At 33.5% G+C, this 12437-nt stretch overlaps 1 protein-coding gene across 1 annotated transcript; it reads right to left on the bottom strand.

The window, feature by feature from the left end:
* Positions 1-10001: 10001 nt before the first annotated feature.
* LOC137827993 (Tetratricopeptide repeat (TPR)-like superfamily protein) lies at positions 10002-11911 on the bottom strand. The gene has a single exon (XM_090297871.1). The coding sequence runs from the start codon at positions 11755-11757 to the stop codon at positions 10333-10335; it is 1425 nt and encodes a 474-aa protein (XP_090153997.1). The 5' UTR covers positions 11758-11911; the 3' UTR covers positions 10002-10332.
* Positions 11912-12437: the final 526 nt, after the last annotated feature.

Here is a 12437-nt window from a genome sequence, read left to right as displayed (position 1 = left end):
AGAGGGAGTGGTTTTGAATTTAATATAATAATTATATTGTGTGCGGAGTTTAGGTTCCTTCTTTGCTTCCTCTTGCTAATTACTACACTACCCTTCCCCAATTCTCCTATTCCAATATTATCCTTCTTCCTTCTCAATCCTTATCTTTTTAAACTTCCTCTTTTTTTTTTCAATGTTAATCTAGTATTATATATATATATATATATATATATAAATATATGATAAAAAATATTTGTTCATTTGCATGTAAGCCAATATGACACATCAAGACAAAAGCATAAAAGATAATTATTGAATTTTTTTTGACATGGGATAATGGGAATTAAATCCTGTTAAATAAATTAATTAATGTGTAATTAATGTTTTTGAACTAAAATTTAATTTAGTTAGAAGTTTTTTCTTAAATTAGTGTTTTTTAATTAAAATTGTTTAAGTTTAACTTAAAATGAAAGTATTTAAAAATAAAGTCAAATTAATATTATTATTATTTAAATTAAGATGTTTTAATAGGATTTGTAACTCCTTTAATAAAAAAATTATTATATCAAATTATCTTTGCTGCAAAAAAAAACATTTTTCTTTGTTTGTAAATAAAGTAAGATAATAGTTTTTTTATAAAAAAAATCAAATAAAAAATTTATTTGAACTTAATAAACATTAATTATTGGTGTAACAAAATAATACTATCAACCAAAATTAAAGTTTTTTTTTTGTATGAGTTTGAATATAATTATTTTAAAAAGTGACAAAGTAATAATTAAGTTAAAGTTAATAAAATATATAATATTATTTTATATTTTGTAATAAATTTTTTGTTGTAATTTTGTGTCACTCAATTGTAATGGTTTGTTATTAGTCATTAGGTATACAATATTAAGATTATCTATTTTAGATTGTATAATATGACTCTATTCTATGTAAATATGTACTTTCTTAATGTTTTGAGTATTACTAAAAGAAGTATCTTAATTATTTTTTTATAATAGTTTCTTATAAATGATTAGATTGCACAAGACTATAACTCTTTAGATACTAATAAAAAAAATGTATCTTAATTATTTTTTTATAATGGGTTTTTATTATAACTCTCTAGTGTGGATGTGTACTTTTTTAATATTTAGAGTATTAATATAAAATTCAAATTATATCTTAGTTACTTTTTTTATCATGGTTTGTTATTCACAAAACTACAACTCTATAGTGTTTATGTGTACTTTCTTAATAAAAAAGAATTCTATCTTATTTGTTTTTTATAGTGATTTATTAGGCATTGGGTCACACAAGACTATGACTCTCTCTTGTGGATGGATATTTCCTTAGTATTTATAGTATTAATAAAAAAAATCTATCTTATTCAGTCTTCTTTATGAATAATACGAATCTATCATGGTATAGAAAATTCAGGTACTACTTGTAATCAATTTGTGAAAAAAAAAATATAAACTAAAAAAAAAAAGTTTACTTGATTTTTTATACACATTTCTTATTTTTTATTTTTACATATTTTTAAATTGTTTTTTACTGATTTAATATATATATATATATATATATAATGAAACTATCATTGATTATAATTTATACATTTTTAATATACATTTATTTATTTACATTTTTTTGGTAATTATTGTACATTGATAAAATTTATAGACTGCATGATTGATTTACAATATATATAGAGCTATTTTTTTAATAGTTTATATATTGATTTAAAATTAAACTTTTACATCATTACATACATGGAAGGAAGATATCAAAAGTATGAGATTATTGAGAATAGTTTTAGAAGTGAGAATTCAGTTTGTAATGCAAAAGACAATTTAATCTAATGTGGATAATAATCAGTAAAATATTTCTTAGTATTCAGTCTAATCTTATTTTTAACACATTCGTTATTTTTTAAATATATCAATAATCAAATCTCTTTCAAACTTTTCACTCTTACACGTGTATTCTTTCGCGCGCCTTACCGTTGTGCCCATTAACTACCGGTAGACCTACTCGATTCCATTTTCAAAAACAACCGGAAAACTTTTTTCCTCCATTTTAGACTTTGTACATCTTAAAATATAAAATTTTCCCATATTTTATTAATGTATTTTTTTTTTTTAGATTTTTTTTTCAAATCATATAATCCATAAAATATTGGATTATAAAATTTAGAATTGTATTTTTTTCTTAACAAAATTATATTCCAGATGATTATAGAATTTGAAATATGTTTTTTTAAAATATATATAAGAAGGAAATTTTATTATGAAATATTTTTATTTTTAGTTGATATGTGATTTTTAATCATGTATTTAAAATTATAGAGTTTAAAAAATATTTTTAAAATGTATTTTTTAACAGTGATGGTTTAAAATGTACCAAAATAAACTTTGGAGTTGTAAAAAGAAAAGAAAGAACAATAAAGAGACTTAGATGCTGGACTTATAGAACTCACTAGTTATTCTATCAAAGAAACACAAGTTCTAATAAAAAGTTATTTTGAATTCTAATGAAATGAGGAAATTAAATATTTATTTGACCACCTCTACTTCGATTTCCATAAATACTGATTCCATCTTGTGAACAGGGTTAATAGGAAATAGTGAATGCATTAACTCTTATTTGAAAATAATAAATGAGTGGGAGAGATGCCAAAACAATGGTTTTTACTTGGAAAGGCATCAGTGGTTGAAATTGGGCGGCATGCAGGAACCACAGAAGAACCTAAAACAACTAAAAAAGTTTTTAAGAGTCCCAAGACTTTCAGCCACTTCACCAATCTTACATTTATTTCTCCAAATGCAACCAAGCAAAAAGTGAAAAAACTTGAACCATCAACCTCAGGCTCCTTCTCGTTTTCTGCTCCAAATTCTGCACCCAGTTTTCCCTTCTCAATAATTCACACCAAAAAAGACAAAAACTACAGATGAAGGTTAAAACAATGCTTAACGATTCAATCTGTAGGGAATTTGAATCTTTACAATCTTCAGCAAAAATAGATTTAGGATTGGATAAAATGAAATATCAGTAACTGTTGGGAAAAACGGGTAATTTTCCCACTAAAACAAAACCCTAACAGAGCTACCCGACAAATAATATTGAATAAATAAAGCGGAATAATAAAAGAGATAAAGAGGAAAAAAACACACCCGAAAATTGTTAACGGAGTTCGGCCTTTTAGCCTAATCTCCGAGCACAGCAAAAACAACTCCCTTTTATTATTATGAGAGAAGATATTACAAATTGGGATATATAACAGTGAAGGAGGGGATGTTAATATATAACCCTCAAACCTCCTTCCCAAACAATGAACCCACCGATGTGGGACTTGGGATTAAGCCAAAATCAACAAATCTCCACCTTGGCTTAATTTCAAGTCCCACCTAAAACAAATCTTCTCAAAACATAACAAAAAAACAAACTTTACAGTGCTTCAAATTTGCGCCTCCGGGCACCAACTTCAAATGTGCAAAATATTAACCAAGTCTAAACAATATTCAAACTTGGCCCTTGTAACCACCTTGCCTTGTAGCGAACATCTTCTTTATTAGAAAATTCTTCTTTCTTTGCAAATACCCATTTGCACCCAATTGCCTTCTTACCTTTTGGTAATTGTGCCAACTTCCACGTCTTGTTCTTCTTCAAAGACTGCATCTCCTCTTCCATCGCACCCGCCCAATTACCACTCTCTGAACTCAGAATGGCTTTTGGGTAAGTGGATGGAATGTCATCAACAACTGGAAGTGCATAGGCAACCATATCCATGAAACGAGTAGGCTTCTGAATGTCTCGTCTCTGTCTTCTAACTGCAATTGGCGCTGATTGTTGTTGAGATTCTTGGGTAGGAACCTCTTCCTCATCCGACTCTTCTTCTGCCATAGGAGAGTGACTTGTGGTATTTCGTGTTGGGATCACCACTGTCGGCTCAAACTCCACCTGCTTCCGGGCACACTCCACCTGTTGTGGAGTACTATCAGCTCCTTCTGGATTTACCTTCTTTAACATGGCAGATTCATCAAAGGTAACATCCCTGCTGATAATCGTCTTCTTTGCCTCTAGACACCACAAACGGTATCCCTTCACTCCAGGACTAAAGCCCATGAAAAGAGCTTTCTTTGCCCGTGGATCCAACTTTGATTCAATCACATGATAATATGCAATAGAACCAAAAATATGCAAAGAATCATAATCAGTTGCAGGTTTTCCAGACCATACCTCTAACGGGGTTTTGCCATCTATAGCAGATGATGGCAAACGATTGACGAGATGTTGAGCGTATGTCACAGCCTCAGCCCAAAACTCTCTGCCTAACTCAGCATTAGACAACATACAACGAACTTTCTCCACAAGTATCTTGTTCATACGCTCCGACACCCCATTCTGCTGTGGTGTTTTTCTAACAGTGAAGTGCCGAACTATGCCACAATCTTGACATACCTTCAGGAACGGATCACTCTTGTATTCTCCTCCATTGTCTGTTCGGAGAACCTTAATCTTCCTTCCTGTCTGGTTTTCAACTTCAGCTTTCCACTTAAGGAAAATTTCAAGCACATCATTTTTGTTCTTCATAGTAAACACCCAAACTCTCCTGGAAAAATCATCCACAAAAGTGACAAAATAATGCCTACCTCCGATTGACGGAGTCTTGGCAGGTCCCCACACATCTGAATGCACATAATCCAGAATACCCTTGGTATTGTGAATTGCAGTGCCAAACTTCACTCTTCGTTGCTTTCCCAGAACACAATGCTCACAAAATTCAAGTTTGCAAGCCTTCGTACCTTTCAACAATCCTTGCTTGGTAAGAATTTGCAAGGATTTCTCTCCAGCATGTCCCAACCTCATATGCCACAACTTCGTTGCCTCAGCATCCTTCTTAGAGCTAGAAGTTGCTGCCGCTACTGTCCCCACCACTGTACTACCTTGATAGTAATACAAATTGTTCTTTATCACGCCTTTCAACATCACCAGTGCTCCCGAAGTTGCTTTAAGAATTCCATCTTGCATCGTCACAACTAGGCCTTTAGATTCTAAAGCCCCCAATGAGATGAGATTCTTCTTCAACTTTGGCACGTACCGTACATCCCGCAAAATTCTGGTGGATCCATCATGATTCCGCAGCTTGATTGAACCTATCCCGACTGTCTTACATGGATTATCATTACCCATGTAAACAACCCCGCCATCGAGTTCTTGAAAATCAAAGAACCATTCCCGAATGGGACACATATGATAAGTACAACCTGAATCCAATATCCACTCATCTGGATACGATGATGCTGAAAGCGAGACAATTAAAGAGATATCTGATTCCACGTCACTTTTGCATTCTACAACATTTGCATCTTGTGGAGTCTTCCCTTTCTTCTGCAGTTTTGGACAGTCTTTCTTCCAGTGTCCTTTCTCATGACAGAAAGCACACTCATCTTTGGCAACGACTCGACCTTTAGACTTAGACATCCCTCTTCTCTCCTTTGTTTGGCTTTGCTGACGACCTCTTGCCACCAATGCTTCTTCTGATGTCGTTGATTTGGTTCTCATCTTATCTTGCTTTCTTAATTCATGACTATATAAAGCAGAACAAACAGCATCTAACGACACATTCTCCTTCCCGTGAAGGAGCGTAGTCTCCAAATGTTCAAATTCATCAGGAAGAGATGATAACAACATCAAAGCCAAATCCTCATCCTCAAACTTCACATCTAAATTCAACAGGTCTGCTACTAATTGATTAAACATAGTGATGTGTGCATTCATAGTAGTACCTTGTTGGTAGTCAAATCGGAACAACCTTTTCTTCATCAGGAGCTTGTTCTGACCACTCTTCTTCAGAAACTTGTCCTCCAATGCCTTCCACAGTTTGTGTGCAGAAGTCTCGTTTTTTACAACGTACTTCTGCTCTCTGGACAGGCAGGATCGAATAGTTCCGCATGCCAACCGGTTGATGATGCTCCAATCTTTCTCCTCTACCTCTTTTGGTTTCTCTCCTTCAATAGCAATATCAAGACCCTGCTGAAAAAGAGAGTCCAAGACCTCTCCTTGCCACATGCCAAAATGTCCAGTGCCATCAAATATTTCCACCGCCAATTTCAAGGTGGACACCGGGAACCTCGACCATGATGAAGAGGAGCCCGACACTCTGGATACATCCTTGGCTTCTTCTTCTTGATTTGCCATTACAAACTCAAAATATAATATTCAATATTACAAATAATTTCAAACAACCCAGGCGAACCTTCGGCTCTGATACCACTTGTTGGGAAAAACGGGTAATTTTCCCACTAAAACAAAACCCTAACAGAGCTACCCGACAAATAATATTGAATAAATAAAGCGGAATAATAAAAGAGATAAAGAGGAAAAAAACACACCCGAAAATTGTTAACGGAGTTCGGCCTTTTAGCCTAATCTCCGAGCACAGCAAAAACAACTCCCTTTTATTATTATGAGAGAAGATATTACAAATTGGGATATATAACAGTGAAGGAGGGGATGTTAATATATAACCCTCAAACCTCCTTCCCAAACAATGAACCCACCGATGTGGGACTTGGGATTAAGCCAAAATCAATAGTAACAACTACTACGTGCAAAGAAACTTGATTCGTTTAATACCAGGTTAATTTACTTAGCAATCAAATCAAATTTTTTTTAGATACTTTACTAGCATTGTTCCTTTATCCACTCCATGTCTTCCTCTATATTAATGAGTTTATATAGTGATCACTAATTGTCTTTAAATTCAAACTAGGAGTTAATTGTCTTGCCTTATACCCTAAACCCTTATAGAACGCTAATGGAGTAAGTGGTTCTAGTCTAACTACTGAGGTTATCTCCATTTCAATATTCCAATCATTAATTCAGTTCCTACTTTTCCCACTAATTTATTGTGTTTACTGAAAATGAATTGAAAGAGTCTAGAAGTGGAGAAAAGAATGAAGAGAAGACTTTTCTCTATACCGAGATTTGTATTATTAACCAATTACAAGAAGTTCACATGCAAAAAAAACTCTTCGAAATTAAGTAAGTGAGAATATAAAATATTTGTATATTTGTGAGTATAAAAAATAAGAGAGTTGAGGTGAATATTTCCTTAAAGTTATCACTTATTTATAGGTAATTTTGTATTAAAACAGTTAATAATACATTAAATATTTTTTATGAGATATAAATAAGTTTTATAATAATAACTTCTAATCCCTAGTAACTAAGTTATGGTTATTTTTTTATTAATATCAGTTAATTATTTTTTATGATTGTTTGAACTAAGGGTGTGACTTGATTGTTTAGTTCAAGTTTGATCAATTTTCCCAATGCTTATTTGAACACGGGTTGTGATTTGACCATTTGGTTCAAGTTTGATAAATTTTTCGGATGTTCGTTTAAAATCGAATAATAGTACTTGATCGTTTGATAAAGTTTCTCGATGTTCGTTTGAACTCGGATTGTGACTTGACCATTTGGTTTAAGTTTGATAAAAAAATTCAATGTTTGTTTGAAATCGAATAATATTACTTGACCTTTTGGTTCAAGTTTGATAAAATTTTCCATTGTTCATTTGAACCTAGGTTGTGATTTGGCCGTTTGATGCAAGTTTGATAAATTTTTTCAATATTCGTATGAAATTGTATTATAGTATTTGATTGTTTGATAAAGTTTTTTGTATGTTTGTTTGAATTAGGACAATAACTTGTAATAAGTATAATCGTAAACAATTATGTGTTAAAAAAAATTATTTCAAAAGAATAAGCCTCATTAAAACCTTACCTGGAAAAAAAAACCCTTCTTAAGGATAAAAAAATTAAAGTAAGAAAAAATAGTACTTCATTCAAGTTCAAAAGGAATCATAGGGCTACATCATGTGTCAAACAAAAAGGTGTTTCTCTTGTATATGTGTTGGGGGTGTAATGATATCCCCACATTATGTTGGATATCTCTTTGAACACCTCCCTTTCTTGTTGGGTTGCTTGACCTCACCCTTGAAAACCTTTGTAGAAGCCTCTTTTATGACCTCCTTTCTAGTGTCCTCGACCTCGACCCGACCGGGTTATCCTCCGAAACAAGACTATTTTTGTTGTACGAAGTGGCCAAGAACACCTGATCGGATAAGTACTTCAATCATATCTTGTACCTTCGAGTGTGTAAGGATGAAAACTTTTCAAGTTAGCTTTCATCGTCCCATTCAACAGAGGGGTTGGAACTGCTTATTGTTCAAAGCTCCAAGTCTCCCTCCATGATGATCTTGGTGTTGGGGTGTAGCGAGGGAGACACTTTTCTCGAGTGGATGGTCTAAGGGAGACACTCGTGTACACGACATGATCTCGATTACCCTAAGTAGCTTGATGATCACTACTCCTTGTTGCGAGTTGCTCTTGTAATGCTTGCATTTTCACTTGGTGTTGTTGAGCCAAGTGTTTAATCTCTATTTGGTGTTGCTGCTTCAGGGACTCCATATCCTTCTTGAGTTTATCTTGCATCTTCCCGAGTGTCGTTTCCATTACTTTCTGCATATTCTCCTCATTCCTGCGTAGGAGTGCTTTAACTTGAGTTGTCATTGTGTTGTTTGATGGAGGATTCATCTTGGTTTTGTGAGATGAACTGGGTAGTTGTCTAGCTATTTCAAGATTTTTGTGGACCAGGGAAAATTTTTACCCAATTGCATCAAATGTTCTTACCAAATATGAATTAGGAGAGTTTCGAAGTGGAGAAAAAAAATGAAGAGAAGACTTTTATATGGATCGAATTTTGTAGGGTTGACTGATCACAAAAAGAGAAAGATGTTCGACCTGCAAAAAACTGTCTGACAGTCAAGTCAACAAAAATATAAAATATTAGTGAGTATAAGAGATAAGAGAGTTGATGTAAGATTATATTAAATAATTATTATGAAATATAAATGAATTTTATAATAGTAACTTATAACCGTTAATAATCAAATTATAGTTCAATTGTGTCTTAAATATTATATTAAATAAATGATTATCTGCCTTAATATCATCGAATCTTATTAATTACTTTATTTTAAATAAATTAAATCTGTGATCACTAGTTAAAATTGACAATTCAATTAAGTTCACTTACTTACTTTGCTTGCGAATCCCCTTTCATAAACTCAATTACGCACACAAGTTATATATTCTAAGTTTTAACCTTCAATCGTAGTTTCAATTTAACATAAAACCGATGAAAGCAAGCCATGCTATTTGAAGAATTATAAGTTGCATTACATAAAATTCAAAAAGTTACAAATAGATAATGAATGTTATGATATTAAAACTAGAATGTTATTTTTTTTCACCTTGAGTACCATGCTATAGTGTTTCAATAATGAAAGTTTCATATTTTCAGGTCTTGTAATGTAATTAGAAACTGATCTTTAAGAAAATAATAAACAAAATGCTTTTCCACACGATTAAAGATGTCAGAAAACTGTGAATCAAAACAATATTGGTAACTAAAACTGAGTTTTCATTAATTCTTTACAATATCAAGCAGTTCAGTTGGACATTGATTGCAGCCTGAAATATATTTTTGTACAACTCTCAACTCAACACATTTGTTCTTCTCTTAACAACTTTCGCTCTTACTGACCATAATTTTGACAAACAATACTTTGCATCCCCAACAGATCAAACAAATTCTGGTTTTCCCATTCATCAATTGGGTGGGGAAATTGAATTAGCAACCTTTGATAATATTCAGCAGTTATGTTGCACATTGGTTGCAGCATAAAATATACGACTCTCAACTCAACACATTTGTACTTCTGTTAACAACTTTTGCTCTTACTAACCAAAATTCTGACAAACAATACTTTGCATCCCCAACAGATCAAGTAAATTCTGGTTGTTCCCTTGATTAATTGGGTGGGGAAATTGGATTAGCAACCCTTTCTAATAGCTTTTTACACACTCTTAGATTCAAATGTCAAAGGATAAGAAAACTAATCATGAAATGGTATGTCAGTAGGCCCGAAATATGGCATCAATCAGAATCAAATACAGAAGAAAAAAGGGCAAAAATATTTCAACAGCTTTATTCTTGAATTTTATTGTGTACATCAAAGAAAAGAAGTTCCACTAATTTGTATAAGGAAAATGGGTTTAACAATTTATCGATATTAAAAGGAATCTATAAGGAGAATGGGTTTAGCAAATACAGATAAAGACAAGCATACTGTTTCTCAAGAATACACTGTCTCCTACAAGGGGAAGAAATGAACATAGTATCAGCAGACTACATCGTAGGAACCAATTCTTACTGTTACTGTTATACAATGCAAACTTATGACCAGATGCAGCAGAAAGACAATGGACATGACCTCCTTCATAAATCATTTTATCATCAAAGCCCCTTACGAATGCCAGTCAACTGGTTCACAAGATCTTTTTCTCCAGATTTTATAAGGATATCGATTGCACCATCTTTGTACGGAGGTTGCAGTGGAACTGATTTCTTAAGCATTATCTTGGCCAACTTTGTGGCCTCCGTCAGGTGGTTTCTTTGACAAAGGCCAACTAAAATAATAGAATAAATACCATTGTCAATGGTAGACAAACATCCCTTATTCTCCATTGCTTCAAGCAAGTGGAATCCATCCAATACCTGGTCCTTCATACAGAGCTCCTTCAGCAAAAGGCTAGATGCCAAACTATCAGGTCTGACATCACCAGAAAGCATTTCCATGAAGAGCTTCTCTGCTTCGTCCAGCTTTTTAATCCTTATCAAAGAAATCACAAGTGAACTGCAACAATTACCATAAGAAACACCGTGTTCCACCACAAACTTATCAATCAACTTGTAAGCTTCTCCTACACGACCCTCAACACAAAGTCTATCAACCAAAGTAAAAACAGTAACATGATTTGCATGGCACCCCAAAGCTTTCATTCTATCCAGAATATCCAATGCTTCCGCCCACTGACCTCTCTTACAGAAACTTTGAATCACAGATGTATAAGTAACAACATTTGGACTACAATCCCCACCTTTCTCCATTTCATCCAACAACTCCAATGCCATTTCCATAGATCCAGACCTACACAAGCCGTCTAAAATGGCTGATAAAAGCACCAAATTGGGTGAACATTTATGTACTCTCATAACCTTAAGAACAGAATAAGCATGCTCAGGTCGACCAGCATTACAGAATCCCTCCACTATTGCCATGTACGTAATAAGATCAGGATAAAGACCATTCAAACTCATCTCCCCGGTCAACTTCTCAGCCGTTTCAATGTCGCCATTCTTGCAACACAGCCTAATAACCACATTATACATCACAGTGTCAGCACGGATGTTGAAACTCTGCTCCATCTTCCTCAACACCCACAATGCCACGTCAGCTAGCTGAGCTTCTTTGCACAGCTTCAGAACCTCCCTGAACATGTTGACAGTGACTGAACACCCTTCAGCCTCGTAAGACAGAACGACATCACGAATAATTTGGGGATTTTGTTGAATCCCTAGCAATTTGCAAGCTTTGCTGTAGGTGTAAGCACTGTGCCTGTAGCCAGATTGAAATCCAGCCCAAACGAAGAATCTGACACCCAAAAGAAGTTGCTTGGGATGACAGGAGTTGAGAACTTGGATCACACACCGAGAGTCGAGTTTAGGCTTAACCTTGGACAATGAGTTCTCAACGCCGCCATTGCTTTGGTGGAGATGGGTACAGAGGGTATCGGCCATGCCCATTCGGTGGGTGGAGAAAGGAAGGGTTTTGAGTGCGTGGAAGCGCGGGAAAAGCCGAAAATTTACAAATTGGGGCATAGGGTTTGTGGATGACAACGAAAAAAGACAGAACAGAGGAAGGAGTAATTGATTTGATTACCAGTGGCTGTGCTTCTGTCTCTGAGAAAGGGTTATTTCTTCCTTCTTCCTTCCACACCGCTCCCAAATCCATTGCTTTTTTTTCCAACATCCTCCGAATAATTAATAATATAATCTTAAATAAAAAGGCACTAATAAAATATATTTACTAAGTAAATATATTTGGATGACTGTGTATTTGTCAAATATAGAACATTAAAAATAATATATCATGTTAGGAGTTTCTTTATGGATCTCTATGTTTTCTTCCTGCACCCCCATAATTTTTAAAATTCCAAAATTAGTCATGATTTTTCTTTTATTTGAAAAATAGTACTAGCATTTTTTGAATTACGGATTTTGAAATCTGGAAACATGCTATAAATTTGGAAGATTATCGAACTCATCAATTAAAATATTTACGGATACATATTTGAGAGTTTTACGGATTCAATATTCTGAAAGATAAAAAAACAAAGTGGAAACTTCCTCTTCCATAAACCTAGTAAACTGCATTGTCTAAAATCACAACAAATGTATTGTGAAAATAAAAATCTGCAATAAAAATAGAACTGTAGATTAAAAAACAAAAAAAAAATTTACTTACCTTTTTCTCTGAACAGAAAACCATCAAGAGAAAA

This window comes from Phaseolus vulgaris, chromosome 11 (assembly GCF_051622355.1).
Source record: "Phaseolus vulgaris cultivar YP4 chromosome 11, ASM5162235v1, whole genome shotgun sequence".
Lineage (NCBI taxonomy): Eukaryota > Viridiplantae > Streptophyta > Magnoliopsida > Fabales > Fabaceae > Phaseolus > Phaseolus vulgaris.
Note: the sequence above shows the minus strand (reverse complement) of the source record. Positions and strands in the feature narration are given on the sequence as shown.

Excerpts from the sequence above, each read along its gene's own strand:
- LOC137827993 (XM_090297871.1), bottom strand. The coding sequence starts at position 11,757 with ATGCCCCAATTTGTAAATTTTCGGCTTTTCCCGCGCTTCCACGCACTC.